Raw genomic sequence first — 22,275 nt, 5'->3', positions numbered from 1 at the left:
AAACATGAATATGCCAACTAATCTCACTTCTCTTGCTTGTCTCATGGCCTTCAACAAGCCCATTAAGATAGAAAGAATCATGTGATTTTTCTCTATTAGGAATAAAGTATTTTGGAGTGTTGTTCTCCAATGCTTGGGAACTCAATATGTTAATTCACCCAACAGGTTCCACTCTAATGTGGATATTGTGACTTTGTTTATAATAGTCGTTCGTCATTTCTACGTTGTTGATAATGATCTCATAGCGAATCTCTATCGTGAATTGTTTGATGAACAACTACTACGAGATCTAGAAAATGTTTACATGAATATTAGAGGGGACCTTACAATTCCCTTGGCGACCAACTACAATTTGCTTTACATTTTGCTTTACATTAGGGGAGAACTAGTCCCCACCTATCCAATAATCTTCATTGAAGATCTGACCAGCTTCTACGAGGATGGGGAAGTTTACCAAAGGAACATAAGGTTCCTCCTTTTCTTCTTTTCTATTTTGGACCCCATTGATGTAGATTGGTTGGAGCACTACTTCGAAGAGGAGGTTATTCTACACAAAAGAACCCTAAGTGGGGCCATTGAAGACCTTTGAGAGAATTTTAAGGAAAATAGTGTCTATGGTTGTCTCTTTGAAAAACTTTTTGTCCTTGGATATGGACTCTAGTTTATTTTACTTTGAGTTTTAGGTATCCCAGGCTACTAATTTCTTTCAAGCCCTTTTATTTCCAAGAGGTATTTTTCAATTTATCAAGCTATGTTGAGCTTTGATAGAACCCAATCTAAACTGGATACAAACTGTGGTTGGTAAGATTCAATTTTAATAGATGAACAGTATTTGATCTCTCCCTTAGTTGGCAAAGGTATGTGATTAAGATCTAGATTTCATATATTCAATTTAAATTATGATTAATTTTAATGCATGAAATAAGGAGTTGTTGTAAACTGTTAGAGGCATCATTGCTCTATTCTTTCTTTAAATGACCATATATACTAGTTTTGGGTAGCTATACTTTACAATTTGGATTATCCTTAACTATCTTCAATTTGTAGAATACTCTGAATTTCCTTCAGTGCATACTTTGTTTTGGATGTTTTGTAGCAAATGTATTGGCAGGCGATCACCTTCGTGAAGGATCCCACAACTTCCATTTTCTTTGTTAATGGATATATGAGAATAATTTGTTAAAAATCTATCAACATGTCATCTTTCGATTATGTAAATATATATTCAAACTTTGTAATTGAGGGTATGCCCTCAAAATATTGTAAAATAGGGCATGCCCTCTTGAAGTCCAAAATTGGGACAAGACTTAGGTCTCGAACTACACCACAGGTTTATTTAACCCCATTCTTTTTTCTTTTTGTAAATATTTTGAGTATTAATAAAAAGAGCAATTGCCTCTTATTGATTAAAAAAAATGATGACCTAAAAAATCTTTAGTTCAATGCAAAAACAAAAATTAAAATTAAAAACTAAAATATTTTAAAATATACAAACTAGATTAGTTTTAAAAAATCAAAACCAAATTTAAATTTTGTAAGAGAAAACATATTAATTTATTATTTATCCTAATTTCTATTTATTTTTAAATGTATAAATTAACAAGTGTATAATCCAAAAAACAAAGTACTAATGACAATAGAGAACAAAAGACGCATTGTGTCAAAGTTTTTTAATTATGAAAGAAGGAAATTAGAGAGTAAAATATATTAAGAGAGTGAAAAAAGATATATTCGTTGTAATAGTTAGAAAAGAAGGAAAATGGAAAGAGATATATTCGTTATAATAGTTAGAAAAGAAGGAAAATGGAAATTTATATATATTAAGACAAATTGAAAAGAGAGATAATGATAACAGAGATTTGTAGATAGAAATGAAAGATATGAGAAAATTTAAAAGAGAGAGAATAACATGTTTTTTAATGAACACTAAATAGAGATAGTTGAAATAGAATTTAAAAAAAAAAGATTAAAGATTATGTTATTTTAAGAAATATTTAAATAAAAAATATAAATTCAAATATATTATTTTAAAAAGTAAATTGTAAAACAAGATGAAAAAATAGCTAGTTAAACATAGTGTGAAAAAAGTTAACATTTTACAATTGACAAAAGGAACAATGTAAAACTAATAAGTATATTTAAAATAGAAAATATAAAACATTAAAAACTTTAATTTTTTTCTTTTAGCAAAATTTATAAATAATTTTAGTAAAAAATTATCAAATAATTATATTTTTACAAATATATTTTATTTATTTATTCATTTAATTATAATTTAGAATTAAAAATTTATTTTAAAATTAGAATAATAATAATTTTAAATTATTATTAAAAAAATTAAATAAATATATTTTAAAATGATATGATAATTAGTTTTTAAGTAAGATTTTAAATAAACTTAGACGGACAAAATGTTAAAAATAATAAATTGATATATTTACAATCTTCGATAAATAATTAAACATGCATTTATGTCTTAATAGTGAGGTGGAAGATAAAATAATTACTTTTTGGAAACTAATCAATTTGTCACAATTGTGAAAAAGATAAAGCTAGCATTGATGCATGACATCATTGTTATTGAAAAATGTATGTAATTTTTGTGTAAGAAAATTAATTTTTCTCCCTACCAAAAATAGTATGGAGCAATAGAATAAGTACAAAATGTCATTTATAAAATAAGGAAAAATGAGAAATAGCTATACACATTGTAAGTTGCATATAAACTTTTAAATTCTTCATGAATGCATAAGTACTCCTACCCATAGCACGAACTAACAAAGTCCCCATCAAAAAGATTTTCTCAAATTATCGTTAAAAAAATAATAAAGTGGATAAACATATGTTAATAAAAATTTCAAATTATTATTCTTATGATAAAAACTATTCGATTAAACTATACAAACTTAACTTCAAAATATTCTCAATAGCATCAAAATCTAACTCGTAGGATGGGGTCAAAGCCATCTAATTTCATCCAAAACCAACTTATCCCTCTAATTCTTTTTATTCTTTTTATAGATCAAATTGTTTCTTAAATTTTCTTTTCAAATATTTTGTTCTTTATTTTTTATTTTTTTATAGATCAAATTGTTCTTAAATTTTCTATTCAAATGTTTTGGTGTTTGTTTCTAAAGGACTAGCTCACCTTTTTTTTAAAGTGAATTATATATATTTTTAAATTAAGACTTTTTTAACAGATTTATATGGCAATTTGCTTTTGGATTAGGCCATGTGAATTTTTGAACTTTCGATGCCCACATTTTGGATCAAATGCTATGATCCATCATTGGAGCAAAAATTTGCAGGGTCTAATCCAGAAGCCATGGAAATTGATTATATGAGCTGTGAAAAAATCATGAATTAAAAATTGGTATGCTTTTAAATGTTTTCTCCTGAATTTACTGCAAATATCAAACAAATCAATCTGTGATCATAACCGTAATCAAAACCTCGCCCAAGATATTTCAACTTCTCGAATTATATTACTAATCTAAAATTTAACTTAAATAATGCACATCTGAAGCGAGCGTTTTCTGAGGAGAAATGAAAGTGAAACTGGTCTTTAATGTCCACCTCTGCTAAAGCAACAGAGCTCAAAATGCCCACCTTCTTCCGAGACTGATCCATCCACATCGCTGTACAGAAATATAATGTACATTGGCTTCCTTCTTCACGCAGTCAAAATTTCAGTGGTTCAGACCACCATTTCTTGTTCTTGCCATGCCACGCTATAAGCTGCACTCCTCAAACCCTAATCTTTTATGAAGAATTGCAAGATGTTCCTTAAATTCTAGAAACAGCTTTTTCCTTTTCTTTGCTTGTTCATATTCGTCTGTCCCTCTATTCACACGCAAAATCTTACTAGGAAACGTCCTTGAGCAACAGTGTTGACAGTCCTGCAACAACACCACCAACAAAGGACTTGAGGAACACATACTTTAAAAAATTACAACATAAATAATATGATATTAAAATTCACCATTAAAATCACATGGCAAACGTGACTGAACATTGAATTACATTCAGAAACATGGATTTCTACTTGAACAAAGAGGATTCTCCACAAATAAATTATTTCGTGATGAAAATCAAAGTTTCTCTGAATATATCTCAAAACACAAGTTCACTACATAAGCAGACATACCTATCGCTAAAAAATGCTAGAACCAGAAAATCCATGTGCAGCAGGATTATCGTACAAATGAAATTTTTCTAGAACAAAACTTCTAATTCTACGTATCTATCATTAAAAACACAATATCAATTACTATACCCACAATGAAAAAATGCAACAAAAGTAATGGACCTCGAAATTAGATTTTATACTTTTAATGAAATTCAATTTTATCTTTGAACCAGAGGTCTGTGAAGACATTCGAATATGAGAATTTTAACTAGCACCAATAGAAACTGAACAAATAAGTTAGTAGGGGTGAGATATGGGAAGAATTACTTTTGGTAGAAGATATTTTTATAAGAACCTGGTTCAAAAGTGTTCTAAGAGTTTTGGGGATGGGGGATTCGCCACTTGCTTGGTTAAGTAGTGCTTGGTCACTGATTCAGTCTCGGCTTTGTTATATGGGGATGAAGTCCCCCCACCTGTGACCTTGGCAGTTCATAGCTCCGGGTCAAGAACATTTCACAAGCGTGTATTGTACCAGTATTACCAGTCATGTTAAAATGATAAAAAAATTCAATTCAATAATGAGGATGGGGTTTAAGAGACCAAACAATTTTCCCAAAATCCTGGGTTGTCTGTAACACACACAAAATATGTACAGAATTTAATAATACATTAAAAACAATTTCCGTAATTTTTTTTTAATGAAAAATTAATATGAAAAATATTTTAAAAATATATATTTAAAAGTAGCCACTCCCACAAATATCATATCATATTCGCTAAATTAAAAATCAATATTTAAATAAAAAATTATACTAACTTAAAAATAAATTTAAACAATTTAAAAATGAAAACTTCAATCTTGCTATTCGTAATTTAAAGTCTAGAATAAAGTAACTTGCACCGATAGGAGATGAACTTTAAAAGAAAAATGTAGAATGAACATTAAATAATGTAAATATAAGTTTTTTAAAAATGAAAATATTTTTTTAAAGAAGTTGAAGATTAAAACATAGATATAAAATTTAAAATTTACAATATTTACGAAATTTGAATATTGTTTAAGAAACGTGTTCAATAATTTCAATATTTTACAATTAAATTCAATTTATCAAATATGAAAAAATATCATTGTAAAAAAAAATTCAAAAATTTTATTACGAAAAATTAATAAGAAAAATACAAAAAAAAAAAAATGAAAAATAGCAACACCTCTAACAAATATTCTATTGACTAAATAAATTATAAAAATTGAAAAAAAAATATTTAAAAAAAAAATTAAACTAATAAAAAAAAAATTTGAAGTAATTAAAAAACTAAAACCTAAATCAATTTAAAAAATCAAAAGTTTAATAAATATAAATCACAACATAATCTAATGTGGAGATCACAAGTAATTATTTTTTAAATAAATAAGAAAAGAAAAGAAAAAGTTAAAAGTAGATATTTAAATTATAATCTTATGTTAACAAATTCAATTATTAATAAATTTTAATTTAAATAACATAATATTTACTAAAAATCTTTTAAATCGATTAATAACTAGCTTATATATATTATATATATATAAAATAAGCCAAGAGATATTCATCCTTTTCGAGGAGCCTATTTTCATAATCCCATGATTTTCATCATCGCATATATAAAATAAGCCAAGAGATATTCATCCTTTTCGAGGCACCTATTTCCATAATCCCATAATTTTCATTATCGCATATTTATGTGAGTCTAAGAGGCATGAGGAAATGATTCAAGACTCTTGATCTACCAAATTTTTACTTCCATTTCCTCTCTGTAATTTTCACGATTTTGATTATAATTATATTTAGTCTATTTCTATTTTGTTTTTCTGACATGTAAATGAACGTCAATTTTTTTTCAAAATGAAAAATGTTTACATTGAAGATTGCCACAGTAGAAAACCTCTAGGCTTAAATATTATTTATTTAAATTAAATTTATCAAATATGAAAAAAATTATCATTTAAAAAAATTCATCAAAAACTCTATTATGAAAAATTAATAAGAGAAATAAAAATAATAATATATCTAATAAATATTTTATTGACTAAATAAATTATAGAAACTAAAAAATAATATTTAAAAAAAAAATTAAACTAATATAAAAAAATAAGTTAAAATAATTAAAAAACTAAAATCTAAATCAATTTTAAAAATCAGAAGTTACTTAATTTGGAGATCACAACTAATAAATAGAAGAAAAAAAAACAATAGTTAAAAGTGGAGATAACAACTAATAAATATGAGCTAAAAGTGGAGTGAGATAAAAATTGGCCGATAAATAATTAACGAGAAGGATTTTCAATTTTTCGACCACACGTGCAAATTTTCGGTCAAAATTTTAATTTCCAGCTCCCACAAATATCAAATCATATTCACTCAATTAAAAATCAATATTTAAATGAAAAATTACACTAATTTAAAAAATAAATTAAAACAATTTAAAAATGAAAACTTCAATCTTGCTAATCGTAATTTAAAGTCTAGAATAAAATAATTATTTTAAAAAATCTTCAAAAATTAATATAAAATTAATATGAGAAATATTTAAAAATATAGTAAAACAATAGAAACTCCCACAAATATCCTATTGGTTAAACTAAAAATTAATATTTGAAGCGAAAAAAACTACACTAAAAATAATAATTTAAAAACTAAAACTTCAATCAATTTTAAAAATCAAAATTAAATTTTTTAAAAAAAAACATGAGTTAAAAGTGGAAATAACAACTAATTAATTTTCTAAATAAATAGAAAAAATAAGAGTTTAAAGTATAGATAAATTAATTTATAAATTAAATACAAGAATTAAAATTGGAGTGAGATAAAACTTGTTGGAAAATAATTAAATAATTAATGGTAACGGCTGACAATTTTGCAGTAAAGGCTGACAATTTTCCGGCCCAAAAAGTAATTTTAAGATATAGCCTATCGGCTAAAAAATGATGAGATCATTAAATATCAATCTAAATACTATCCCTTACTAACCCCTCCCAATCCTTCAGAAAGAATCTTCTCAAATCACCTAACCATCTAAGAGAATTACTTCTCAATTAGGCAACCGTAATATGAAGAGTGCCTTTCCTAAGGCCTCTTGGATCTCTGATTATGCTCTTACAACACTACTTGGTAGAGATCCCACCTTTGACAAAGTCTCTTATTTCTAAGATATGCATATGTTTGACCATATATATATATATATATATATAAAAGATTCTCTAAAAATCTCTCTAGGTTCCACTTTGGAATTCCAACATTCAATCAAGAATGCCTCTATGAAGAACTTACTTGGTCTCTATAAGAACTGTACAGTTCTCATCTCAAATAGGATTATCAAACTTGATTGATAATTTTCCATATTGCATACATTTGTCGCTGAAGTATAAATAAAAAAACTCTTTGATCTTGAGCATTTTATTTTATCTTTTCTATTTCTTGGCAACAATCTTTAACCATGTTGCGGAGTTTTAGCATCATCAATTTAAATATTTCTGCTATCTAGTCAAAAGCAAGTCTCGAGGCCAGATCGAGAAAGCCACAAGTTGACTGCATAATACCTGGGCAGTCAAGTTTACCCAAATGAACTATGTTATCATTGTTTGGAGATGCAGGAAAGAATCCCAACTGTCTGATGAAATTATATGTTATATTGATTTATGCATGTCAGGTGTAGTTTTCAAATTTAATTTCTGATTCTGTTGAGTTGTCCCACCATTTGAAACTGTGAAGTCTTCCATTCTGAGGTGAGGAATTCCATTCTGAGGTGAGGAATCATCTTTCACTGCTAACCCATTATTTGTGAAAAGATGTGGTTAAAGTCGTTGTCCTTCAAATGTATTAATAGCTAGGCTTGTTGGGTTTCTAAGACCTAGCTTAGGTAACTGAGGTACTTGAACTTTTTGATTCCAAACCCAAAATCAAATGATTTAGTTTTGTATATTTATTGCATTTCTTTGTATATTATATGTATATTATATATATAGATGTATCCAAAATCCAAAAAACAATTTTGTGCACCCATGCATCTGATTGTCGCATCCACATTAACCCAACAAGATTCTCCAAGGCTCTAAAGACATCAGGAAAGAAAATCCTTTTTCAGATTACCTCTTAGGTATAATCACAAAGTCTCTTGGCCAGACACTAACAACATCCAAGTCCCACGATGATTCAAGGCCATAAAAACATCTCCAAGGTGGACACCTAGACCCATAAGCAACTTTTTAATGGCACATGTATGTTTGGAAAACCCAAAGTTATCAAATAGATTTTAGATGAGTCTGCAAAAGTTAAAGGTTCAATGCAACAAACCCAAGAAATTTTCTAACGATGTAAGTTGTGTAGCAATACAGAGAGAAATGAAAAAGGTCTCTAATTAGTGAACATCTTCACATTCCCCTTCTTTGGGAGACGTGAACATAGTTATATGGTGGGAATTAGTGGCCCGAAACAAAGTTAGCATCTTGAAAGGATAGATCCCTAAGACTAAAAGGAAGAATTCACTTCACAAATATGTGTTCCTAACTTTACCAACCTATCTAATCTCTACTCTCTAAGATTCCAAAAAACATTTTTGAAACAGATCATTGCAATCATTAGGATTAGTCTTTAGAAAGGAACTTTAAAAGCTGAAAAGTCTCCAAATATGGTGAAAGTGTGCTGGATTAAAGAGGAATGAAGTGCTGGAATCAGCACAACTAAAACGACCAAAAAATAACATATTTAAAAGTAAACACAATGCAACGTCCCTACTACAATAAAGGTGGAAATTTAAAAGTTAAATTTACTAAGGAAAAAAAATTATGCACCCTCACAGCGAAGACAATCCTACTCACTAAGGCACTTGGGATGCAGGAACAGAGCCACGCATGGATATGACATGACATTTTAAACCAGAGCATGGGTGAATATGAACAAGGCTACACCCAAATTACATTTCAAAGCATTCACCAAGAGAATTAAAGATTTGGAGCCTTAATTCTTGAAGGCAAATATTCTGACTGGAAAAAATAAAATGATATGCAATCATATAGAACTGCCCATGGACAACCACCCTAGCTGGTACAGAAAAGATGCACACGTCATGAGCATACCAGGAGAGTTGCTAAAATCAGCAACTATTGAACAGTGAGCAAAGTGGAGTGTAAAAATGTAACTCAGCTACTTCATGATTGTATTCCCGGTCACAAACATAATAGGAAGATATTGTTATTTGCCTTTATATCTAAATTTTAGCACTATTAAAGAAGCAATGCAATTCCATCTATAGGAAGTTGTGTGCTTAAGGTGCAAAATCCATCATCGTGGTCAATAAGTTGATAATGTCATTAGCATGTTGATTTGATCATCCAATCAAGTCCGTGGCGCAGACCTTGCCCAGACTTTCCACAAAGCCAGGAGGACCCTCAAGAACCCCGTGTGGACCCACAGCCCATGAGACCACAAAGTATGTTAGAAACACAAACAACTATATTTTTTCATTATTCTATTGCACACACGCGCGCACACACACACACACACCGCAATTTAAGCCAACATGAGCCTTAATTAAGGCCTTAATTTATTTGTCTATATATTATATCAAATTGTAATTTATTAATGGTACTGTTATAAGATGCAATCAACCAAGACGGTAAAACAGTATCATTAGTAAACTGCAATTTGATATAATTAGAAATTACATGGTACAGCTCACACAAATACACACACACACATATTCAAGCTTAACATTAATTAAGTAAAATATGTGATACTAAATATCAATAGCAATTGAATTAATCCAACACAAAGATGACTTAAAATATCACACAACTGAAATATATATTGAATAACTGGAAACCACATTAGCAGTCAAGCCAAGTCCTAAATATTGTTTCTCTTATTTTATTTTTTTATATAATATAATGCATATATATATATATATATATATAGACACACACACACACTCTCACAAACCAAACAGATTTTTTTTGGCCCAAACCAGCAACTTAGCATATTTGTTCTTCATATTGAAGATTGACAAATAAATTTGAATTATTTAGAAAGTAAAAGGCAACTAGAAATGTGATGATGGTTGTATGATCTTCTCACATTGTGTCCCTAATTTCTGATTGGTTTGAAATTTAACAAATCCTACTACTTCATTGTGCAAATCCTACTATTTCCTCGTGTAGCACAGAACTACCCTAAACTAGGAAAGTTAAATGCCCATCAACATAAATGGTTATTTTACTATCGCTGATATTTTTTCAAGCTGTGCATTTTATCACCTTTTCATGCAGTCTATGATTCAAAACTTGTGTAGATACAATCTCATGATAAGAGGAGATTCAATGGTTTCACCATCAACTAAAGATTGAATAGGAACCTTGGATATGTCATACATCACTGATTTGAAATAAATATGTTGCTAACCAATTCTAAGTACAAATATCATATCATGAACGTGATATAGCACAGCAAAGAGGTGGAGGTGGAGCCCTCTGACTCATCTTCACTTGACATATAAGGAATGGCCCTATGAATCTGCATTGTATGGACCATTAAATGATATTTAAATAGTTATTGCACTTCTACTCATCCTATCATATGGAAGTAGTGCCTGCCCACGTTCACATCTTTTCCGGACATTGTTGCTATTATTATCAGACTATGTTGGACTAGTTTTATGTTGATGGATTAGTAGTATTGTTTTGAGACTATCAGACATTATGTTATGGATTTAGTGGTTATATGATGAGATCATTTAGACTTTACATTTCACGTATGCATGATGATCATTACATTGCTTTCAGTTATTGTTGATGATTAGTTAGATGGTTTATTATCTCATGTGTTTTATTATGGATACTTACCCCATACTTGCATGTGTATGGTGTGCGTGTTTTCATATTGTATGGCATTTTTGATATGGTTTAAGGAAGGGAGTCATAGTCACCTGCTTAGTCCGGATCTACACGATGCACCACTTCCTGCCATTGTCTGTTTAGCTTAGCATTATATATATTGTATGTACATGCATGGTTTTTCTGCAGGTTGCAAGTACCGAGTATCGACTTCCCTGAATTCCCAGGATGAGCGTACCCTATTATACTATCTCAATGATAAGAGAAGGGAGATAAATTCTCAAGTCCAAATCCCAAACTCTTAAGCCAATTGTCCTAGTGAGGTAGGACAAGTATCTGGATATTTCACCTACCAAATGTGTCGGATGACATAATTCGTGATTTTTAACCCTTTAGACCGATTTTGTGTGAATTGCTCTATGATGGATTTTCATATTTTATCTTGGAGGTCTATGGTGAATTTTCTAATAATTAAGTCTTAATAAATAAATTTAATTAATTAATTATTTGAGAAAATTAATATAAAATATCATGATATTTGATATTTTGTTTATAATTAATTAAATGAGAATTAATTGAGGAAAAAGGAATTAAATAAAAGAAAATTAGAAATTAAAATTAATAATAATTATAAAATAATAATAAAGTAATAAATAAATAATAATAATAAAAGTTATAAAAAATTAAAATGAAAGTTATAAATATTTAAATAGAAATTATATAAATAAGTAAATTGGAGTTATAAGCTTGCATGGGAATTAACGCACCTTTTCATTTCTCATATGTCAACAACACGGGGGTTAGTGCATCAATTAAGCACATGGTGTCTACAACCCTATGGCTCATCTAGAAGGTTGGAAAAAACCCATGCTTAGTTGGTGACACCTTCTAACTGTTTCTAGAAACATTCTAGAGGTTTCCTGAGAGCTCTTTATATTCAAGCATTCCTAAAAGCTTAGACATAGCGTTGGAGAGCAATTGGAGCATTGGAGGACTCGAGAACTCTGAATGAGAGAGGAGCTTGCTCTGCGAGTTTTCTGAGAAAGAGCAAATTAGCATCAAAATCCGGGTAGATTCTTGTGATTTTACTTATGCTATTTCTGCATCTTGCATTCCTTGTCTTCTTTGTGTCTTCCATATGTCTTCTGAGGATTTTCTTATTTTTATTATATGCATTCTCAATATGGGTAGTTAAATTTATTTGAAAATCTTATATGCATAGAAAAGAACACGGGGCTAGGGATTAAATTGTAGCCAAGCCATTAGATCAACTATTGAGTAAATGTTGAGATCAAAAGTTTATAGGAAAATTCTGAGAATTGAAATTTATATATTGTGTATATATATGTTTGTATTTTTAAATTTGAATACATATATGCATATATATATATGTGTGTGTGTGTGTGTGTCTATATGCTGTGATATTTGATTAAACTCTATATATATACACACACACATATATATACATATATATATATATATATATATATATATATACATAATTAAAAGTCGAATGACATATATTTCGTAGTAAGCAAATGTTAAATGCATCGCGATTTACATTGGAGGGAAGCATTTTTAAAAAAACGCAATATAATATTAAAAAAATAATAATAAATTTGGAATGGGCAGGAGGGACTTATTTCCCCACCCCCGCCGACGGCAATGCTTATGCGGACTGCTGTACCGCAGAGTACTTGCGGTCTGCAGTGTACCTGCGACCGCAATGTACCCTGCGATCCGCAGGTCATATATATATAAATTGTGACCGGCGGTTATTAAACTCACTGTGTGTAATGTGCGGTTATCATATGTTTTATTAATTCGATTTTTTATATAATTCGTTTTGTAAATTAATAATTATATATGTATATGTATTTATATATATGTATAAATATATATAGATATATATATATATATATATATATATATTATTAATAATAAATAATTAATATATTGATAGATGATTGGAATTTAAAGAGTAATTCTTCAATAACAAATTATTTTATAATGTTGCGCAATATAGGATCAATTTAATCTTTTAATTTGGAAAGAGGAATATGAAAAGAATTTCAATTATTATTTTGAAAATGATGGGGGTCATTATCAACAAGATGTGTATACAAAAGACATTTAGAACATTTAGAAAATTGAGTAACGGTTTTTGGGGAGAAACTTTTATCTGTCAATACAATACATGGGTTAAGTAAAACGTGAAATTTCTCCACTTGATATTTAAATTGGAAAACGTAAACTGAGACCTTTACATTTAAATTCAAGTTTGTAAATTTAGCAAAGCAAAACATGTGTTTGCATTGTGTATTCTTTATGCTATTGTTTTGGGATTTTGGGTTGACTAGTGTTGACCAGTTATAGGACGTCTACCAGAGGCTTGGGGGTTATGTGATTGTGATGTCATGATGATGTTTAATCTCGATCTTTATAAACCCAACCATGGTTATGTGATGGAATGCTCTATGTATTGGTTGTAATTACTGATTGTTATAGTTGAGATTCTTATGTATGAAACACTTAACCATTTTTGGTCATCGATCAGTTATCCTTGGTTATTTTCTAGTCGCCATGATGGGACTGAAATGTGGATTTACTCTTGATGATGTCATGTTGTGACATGCTTGACTCAACCATTTTGGAATCTTCGATCAGTATGATTGAGATATATTTTGGTTATTGAGAACCAATGGATACTTTTTTATTATCAGTGATACTTCAGTTGCCAATAGATAGCTGTTGTGATCATGATGTTCTATGGATGCTTGCTCATGGAGATTTGATGCTTTTATGCATATTTGATGATTTTTATTATGGATTATCTTTTGTGATTTTGAGATTTATGATTCCATGAGCTTAGGGTAGGATATCTGCATGTAGTGTCAGGAAGTGGCTTGCAATGGAGGCCGGGGCCCTAAGAGGCTGCCAGGGTAACGCATTGTAAGTTGGATTAATAAGTGATAACATTCACACCTAATACTAACTAAATGAACCTAAAAAGATAAGTGTTTTGGTTCTCGCCCATGCCTTATGTGCTTGTATAGACTAGGATGAGAGTAGTGAGAACGGATGGTTGCGACCTTGCATTCCATAGTATGCCTTGTCAGTATGAGAGGATACTAGTGGCCGCATGAGATTAGTATGGACCCGTGGAGTTTAGCTAACTACCAGGGTAACTTGTACGTGATAAATGTGATGACACTTTCCCGCTTGCATAGTAGGTTCCTACATGTCATTGTGTGCCTCTGGGATTAGATGTCGGATTTTGTGTCTGGAACCTTTGAGTTAGTATACTTTTAGAATTTCCGGACTTGCAGATATTTATGCTATGTGTTTTGGATAGCCTGTTTGGGACTTGAGATTATCTCCTCAGCACGGTGGGAGTGGACCACTTAGGTACCACACGGTCGGGTGGTAGTGTTTTTCCACTCTTATCATTTGAGATTCATTGAGACATCGTGACTGATGCGTCCTTCATGATGGTGGATATGTAACCTTTCATTAATGATTAGCATATGTTAGATGATGTTATCTTATGCTTTTATTTGCATGTTAGATTACTTTCTGCATATGATATAGTATATGTTAAGAGTGACATTCCTACTATGTTAATACCAATGATCTCTTCGGTGATTTGAAATGTTACGCACGGAGGGATGGCTAGGATCCACGATGGTCTAATGATGCTATTTACGGTTGGGAGGAACCGTGCACTTAGTTTATTATGTTTGATCCTTATGATAGATGTATATCTTCTATGATGATGTATCATGTGTATCATGTGATTATCTTTACTTTGATGTATCATGGATTAAAATAGGATGATGTATCTTATTTCACATATGTATATTCTTTTGAGCTTTTTCATACCCTGTGACATGTACAGTGGATGATTGACCATTTGAAATGTAATGTATGAACATTGGACTTATCATTATTATTTCATGTGGATGTTGTACTAGATGGATTCATTAATGTTAGTTGTTTAGATGTAATTCAACGTTAAGGGATCTTAAAGAATGTAATCTGTTATGTATGTTATGTTTAATTTCAGATGGACATTGCTATTGCTTCCATTATTATGCATAAGTTATATGCGGTATTTACTTTCATGTTAAAAATAAAAATTTTAAAAAAAAATGCTACTAATCTTAGTGAAATTCTAGGTTAATTCTTTGGATCCCTTGGCGGGGCATTACATTTGGTATCAGAGCCCAAGTTTCTACATTGGGAGCTCTGGGTATATTTTGGAACAACTAAAACTTTGAACTATTAAGTGTATTTTTTTTCAAACTTGAAACTAGGTGAACCGAAACAGAACTTGAACTGTTACTTGTATATTTTTCATACTTCAACACTTAGTTTCAAATCTGGAAAATCTTACTTAAACCTAAACATAGTATTGAACTTAGTCTATTGCAAACATGTGCCTTTGATTGTAATAGTACTTTGTACTGTTGTAGGATGGTATCTGGGACTAGGTCTTCTGTTAGAGGCTGTGGTCGTGGCAGAGCTATCAGTGTCCATGAGTCTGCCCACGAGGGATCGACTCATATAGAGAGCAGGGAAGAGCACACTACTAGGCAGCAAGAAGAGAGCCGTAGAGAGGACCAAGCTGAGTCTGAAGAGGTTGGTTTGAGACAAATGATGCAGACTATTCTAGAACATCTACCTCCTGTTCAAGAACAGCCCAAAGTGCATCAGACTGAACAAGAGCATAGACCTAGGTCTAGGAGTCCTCGGAAGGATTGTCAAAGGTCCATTGTGTCCACTCAGATGAAAGATCTTTCAAGATCCAAGGTCAAGCCTTTCAATGGGCAAGGTTCTGGTTATGTGGCCAAGCAGTGGCTTATTTCCCTTGACAAGATTTTTGCCATGCAAGATTTCGACAGCAATGTTAAGGCAAGATTTGCGATCACAAATTTAGAGAATTTTGGGGCCACTTGGTGGACAATTGAGGAGAAGAAGCTGGGAATTGATATGAGCAGTGTCACGTGGGAACTATTCTTAGAGAGTTTTTGTGAATGATTCCTACCAAAGGAATGGAAACAGCGAAGGGCAGATGAATTTCATAATCTCAGACAGTACACTATGTCAGTGACCGAGTATGAGCGTAAGTTTTATGAGCTCATGTCTTTTTCAGGATTCACTGAAAATTCAGCTCAGTTGACACAACACTTTATTAGGGGTTTGAACAACCGTATAATTGGAGGTGTCAAGGTATTTGAGCCAAAAACCCTCAAGGATGCGGTACGCCAAGCTATCCTTGTTGAGCAAAGTGTCAACCTTGGTCAAGGAGGTTTTGTAGGAGCGCCAACAGCTTCAGGATCTAAAGGCAATTACAATTCAAGTGGTAACAAGAAGCCTTCTTTTTCTAAGGGGAAATAGTATCAGCAACAGTCTCAACAAACACAGCAACAGAAGGGATCGAATTCTCAGACTCAAGGTGGTGGCAAAGGTTCTAATTCCAAGAACAACTGCAATGCTCAACGCAATAAACAAAATCAGCCCAATTAGCCAGCTCAGAGTAGCCAGTCTTTTGCTAGCAGGAACAGTCGCCAGCAATCAAATGTACCACCTATGGGTAGAGGATCTGGCAGGAATACAGAATGTTTTTCATGTGGTCAGATTGGACATTATGCAGCTCAGTGTCCACAACGAGCACCTCAATTTTCAGGACCTAGGCCTACAGTTTCAGAGCCTACAGTGGGTGATGCAGGTAGAGCCCATAGAGTTTTTGCAGCAGTTGATCACCGTCAAGAAAATCAGCAGGGAACAGTGGTTAAGACCACAAGTCCTATTCGAGGTATATCTCTTTCAGTATTGTTTGATTCAGGAGCTACAGATTCATTTATTTCACCATCTATAGTTTCTAAGTGTAAGCTAGATGCAGTGAAGCAAGATCATGGTTGGCAAGTGGAACTAGCCTCGGGCATTAAGGTCTCCACAAATTCTGTAGTTCATAAGTGCGGGCTTAGCTTAGGAAGCTTTGATACTGCAGTGGATCTTCGAGTCATACCCCTTGGTTTCTATGATATGGTTTTAGGCATGGACTAGCTTGGATCTCATAGAGCTAGTATAGATTGCAGGAAGAAGACTATTATGTGCCAAGATGACCAAGGGAATGATGTGAAGATAGTTGGGATACCAAGGCCTATATCTCTGCGGATGATTTGTGCTATGCAATTCAAGCGAAGTTTCCGTAAGGGATGTCAGATATTTGTTGTTATGGTAAATGATCTTGATAAGGAAGATCCTGTAAGGAAGACTTTAGATCACCCGATTTTACAGGAGTACGCTGATGTTTTTCCAAGTGAGATTCCTGGCATGCCTCCGAAGAGGGACATTGACTTTAGCATTGATCTGATTCCTGGAGCGGAGCCTATCTCTAAAGCTCCTTATCGCATGACTACACAGGAATTGGGTGAGCTACGTCTTCAGCTTGAGGAACTTCTAGCCAAAGGGAGCATTCGACCTTGTAATAACCCCAATAGGTTATAACTTCTTCAAACACCAAAAAACTTTATATTTCAGTTGTTTGACATTCTGTCAAACACTTTGCAAGCAAGGGTCCTCTGACTGATATAACTTTCTAGATTGCTGCAATGATTCTTGTTTGGATTTGCCTCAAAGAGAATGCTTACAAAAGACTCCAAATTGTCTAAGCAATGACCTAACATAAATATGCAACTAATTTTGGCAATAGTGAATGCATATATGAGTTCTAATCATGAAAATGATCACCTACAGCCAATTGGTATTTTAACAAACAGTTGGTATGCAAGCTAACTGGCTGATAAAAAATGATATATTAACGCTCAAAGACAACTATTAATGACCAGCAATTGTATCTCCTTGATTGAGAATGAGTATCCAATACAATATTCATACTAAGTTAGCCAAGACTCTTGGCATTTACAAAGATATCAAAATATGATGATTGTTGGTAAAGTAATATGCACCTACAGCTGCCAATGAAAACTAATGCAATACTAAATGTCTAACTTCAATACTCCCCTATAGCAGTACGCTATTCACATGCATGATTAAATACAACTAAAGCCATGGATTGCTGATACCATTGTGAGAAATGTAAAAATGAATGATGTATCTATTAATGAATGATAGGTCTGATATGAAATGACAGTTACAACAGCACTCTATAGTAAAAGGCAACTATGAAAATACACATCAGACTTGGCATATGAAGCCGCCTTAGAGAATAGATGTATTGCAATACCACTGAACAGAAAATAACCTCCTCGAGTGCCCAAGTCGTGCCTCTCTAGCTGCCGCCCCTGATTGTAGATCGCTGTAATGATTTTCTTTGTTTTTTCGAATTTGCTTTTTCGGATTGCTTTTCCGGTTCTGCTTTTTCGGCCTGCTTTTTTCAGACTGCTTTTTCGGCCTGCTTTTTTCGGCCTGCTTTTTTCAAACTGCTTTTTCGGCCTGCTTTTTTGAACTGCTTTTTGTACTCAAATATTTTTTCTCAATGTAGCACAAATAGAAGACTGAAGTATCTTCCTCCCAGCTGCAATAATTCAAGTGATATTTCACACCCTCAAAATTGCGTACCAATTGAGAGTTTTCGTTCTCAATGGCCAGTTGTGACTACTGCAGAAACCCTAAGCTCCACAATGCACATCAACAAACATCAACATCAACAACAACAAATCTGGATGATTAGAATGAAGCCCGGGGTGCCTATTTATTCTTTTTCCTCCACTTTCTCCAGAAGCTTCTAGAACATTATTTTATTTTATCTATTAAGTGACTTTATAAAATATGTTATAATTCAAGTCACTTTATTAAATTAATTAAATATAAAGTTACCTTTTAATATTTATTTATTTGATAACTTTATAAATAATTAACTTAATACCACTTATTTATTTAATTAAAATAATTAATTAGTCATCCTCATAAAATATTCATTATTTTGGAGAACCTAATTAATTAAATTAATTAAATCAAATTGCCTCCAAAATGGGGACATGACAGACCTAGCGTATCACCATGGGGAGCTCCAGTGCTCTTTGTGAAGAAGAATAACGGTGCTTTGCGCCTTTGTATCGACTACAAATAGTTGAATAAGGTGACGATTAAGAACAGGTATCCTTTGCTTAGAATTGATGACTTATTTGATCAGATCAAGGGAGCTACAGTATTCTCCAAGATTGACCTTAAGTCAGGATACCACCAACTTCGCATCAAGGAAGCAGATATTCACAAGACCGCTTTTCGAACTCGCTATGGGCATTATGAGTTCACAGTGGTACCTTTTGGGTTGACTAATGCTCCATCGGTTTTCATGAGTTTGATGAATGGTGTGTTTCGATCTTATCTGGACAGGTTTGTACTTGTGTTTCTTAATGACATATTGATATATTCTAAGACTCAGAAGGAGCATGAGGAACACCTACGGTTGGTATGCAGTGTTTGAGAGATAATCAGCTTTATGCCAATGCAACTAAGTATGAATTCTTCAAATCGGAGATTCAGTATTTAGGGCATGTCATTTCAGGTGATGGTATTTCAGTGGATCCTGCAAAGATTCAAACGATAATAGATTGGCCGACACCGACTAATGTGTCAGAGATTCATAGTTTCATAGGTTTAGCTGGTTATTATCGCAGATTTGTCCAAAACTTCTCTAGGATAGCACATCCTATCACTTCTCTTCAGAGGAAAGGAAAGAAGTTCGTATGGACAGAGAAATGTGAGGAAGCTTTCTAGAAGCTCAAAGGGCTTTTGACCAGTGCACCGATTTTAGTCGTACCGGATCCAAAAGGTGATTTCATGGTGTGTACAGATGCTTCTCTTGAAGGGATTGGGACAGTGTTGATGCAGAATGGACGAGTGATTGCGTATGAATCACGCAAGCTCAAGGATCATGAGTTAAATTATCCTACGCATGATCTTGAGTTAGCAACAATAGTTCATGCTTTGACAAGGTGGAGACATTGCTTGTTGGGGCACAGATTCGAGCTACATAGCAATCATCGTAGTCTTCAATACATTTTCACTAAGCCTAATTTGAATGCTCGCCAAAGGCGATGGATGGAGTTTCTATGCGAGTATGATTTTGAGGTTAAGTACATTCAAAGTAAGGAGAATGTGGTGGCGGATGCCTTGAGTCGCAGGAGACGTGGTATCATCGATGACTCTTAGTGTGGACTTGAGGAGTCGGATTCTTCAAGCACTTCCTATGGATTCTTGGTATCGGGAAGTGTGCACAGAGATTGATTCAAGAAGACCTTTGGAAGGTAGGTTTGCAGGTTACGTTCGAGAATCAAATGGTCTTTTAAGACATTTGGGGAGGATTTATGTGCCATTACTGGATGAGCTTGGCACCTTGATTCTAGCAGAAGCCCATCGTACACCTTACTCAGCACATCCAGATGTCAAGAAGATGCATGCTGATTTGAGACGTTTGTTCTTTTGGTCAGGGATGAAGCGAGACAATGCTGATTTTGTGGCTAGATGCCTTGAGTGTCAGAGAGTTAAAGCAGAACATCAGCACTCGGTTGGACTTTTGCAGCCAAATCTCATTCCTTCTTGGAAGTGGGATATCATCTCCATGGACTTCATAGTAGGATTACCTATGACTGTTCGACATCATGATGCTATCATGGTCACCATTGATCGGTTGACTAAGGTGGCGCATTTCTCACCGATCAAGTCTTCCTACACAACAGCTTCTGTAGCTAATGTCTTCATGCGTGACATTGTGAGATTACATGGTATTCCTAGAAAGATTATTTCTGACAGGGATCCTGTATTCACATCCACATCCTGGACATCGCTGCAATGAGCTTGGAGCACAGTTAAACTTCAATTCGGCATATCATCCAGAGACTGATGGTCAGACAAAGAAGGTGAATCAGGTTTTGGAGGATATGTTACGGATGTATGTGATGGATAGGTAGACACATTGGGAGGACTATCTCTACCTAGTGGAGTTTGCTTACAATAACGGGTATCATAGTTCTATTGGCATGGCACCATTTCAGGCATTATATGGACGTCCCTGTCGTACACCATTGAGTTGGGACAGCTTTGAGGATCGCATCCTGTTGGGTCCTGAGATGCTTCGTGATATGGAGCAACAGGTAGTGCGTATCCGTGAGCACTTGACTACGGCACAGGATAGACAGAAGAAGTATGCTGATGCTCATAGCACTGATAAGCAGTTTGCTATTGGTGATAAGGTTTTCTTGAGAGTGCGTCCGCAAAAGAGTCCAATCCATTATGGAAAGGGTTCTAAGCTAGCAACTCGCTTTGTGGGACCATTCGAGATTCTAGAGAGGATTGGCCAAGTTGCTTACCGCCTTGCTCTACCGCCCAGCCTAGCTCGTATTCATGATGTTTTCCACATTTCAATGCTTCGGCAGTATATTCCTGATATTGTACATGTTCTTGATTGGAATGCGTTGCAAGTAGAGGACGGGCAGATGGCTTTGGAGCCGGTTCGTATTCTGGAGCAGCGGGAGTTGACCCTCAGGGGTCGAACCATCGAGCAAGTAAGGGTCCAATGGGACCCTACTAATGATTCTTCAGCTACATGGGAGGATGCAGCTAGATTACAGGAGTCATATCCCTACTTGTTTGTAGGCTTCCAAGAATAAGCCTAACCCAAGGGGGGGTGGATGTAGTGCCTGCCCTCGTTCACATCTTTTTCGGACATTGTTGCTATTATTATCAGACTATGTTGGACTAGTTTTATGTTGATGGATTAATAGTATTGTTTTGAGACTATCAGACATTATGTTATGGATTTAGTGGTTATATGATGAGATCATTTAGAGTTTACATTTCATGTATGCATGATGATCATTACATTGCTTTCAGTTATTGTTGATGATTAGTTAGATGGTTTATTATCTCATGTGTTTTATTATGGATACTTACCCCATACTTGCATGTGTATGGTGTGCGTGTTTTCATATTGTATGGCATTTCTGATATGGTTAAAGAAGGGAGTCGTAGTCACCTGCTTAGTCGGGATCTACACGATTCACCACTTCCTGCCATTGTCTGTTTAGCTTAGCATTATATATATTGTATGTACATGCATGATTTTTCTGCAGATTGCAGGTACTAGGTATCGACTTCCCTGAATTCCCAAGATGAGCGTACCCTATTATACTATCTCAATGATAAGAGAAGAGAGATAAATTCTCAAGTCCAAATCCCAAACCCTTAAGCCAATTGTCCTAGTGAGGTAGGACAAGTATCTGGATATTTTACCTACCGAATGTGTCGGATGACA

General features: G+C 33.2%; 1 protein-coding gene across 1 annotated transcript in view; it reads right to left on the bottom strand.

Annotated features, from left to right (window-relative positions):
- Nucleotides 1–3,376: 3,376 nt before the first annotated feature.
- The window catches only part of LOC149567118 (uncharacterized), a 65,872-nt gene continuing 46,973 nt past the window's right edge, over nt 3,377–22,275 (bottom strand). The window contains exon 7 of the mRNA XM_089820318.1: nt 3,377–3,899. Coding sequence (XP_089676444.1) covers nt 3,732–3,899 — 168 coding nt within the window. The 3' untranslated portion in view covers nt 3,377–3,731. The remainder of the gene's footprint in view (nt 3,900–22,275) is intronic.

Source organism: Cupressus sempervirens, chromosome 3 (genome assembly GCF_028749045.1).
Source record: "Cupressus sempervirens isolate cs-2001-9-10 chromosome 3, ASM2874904v1, whole genome shotgun sequence".
NCBI classification, from domain to species: Eukaryota; Viridiplantae; Streptophyta; class Pinopsida; order Cupressales; family Cupressaceae; genus Cupressus; species Cupressus sempervirens.
Note: the sequence above shows the minus strand (reverse complement) of the source record. Positions and strands in the feature narration are given on the sequence as shown.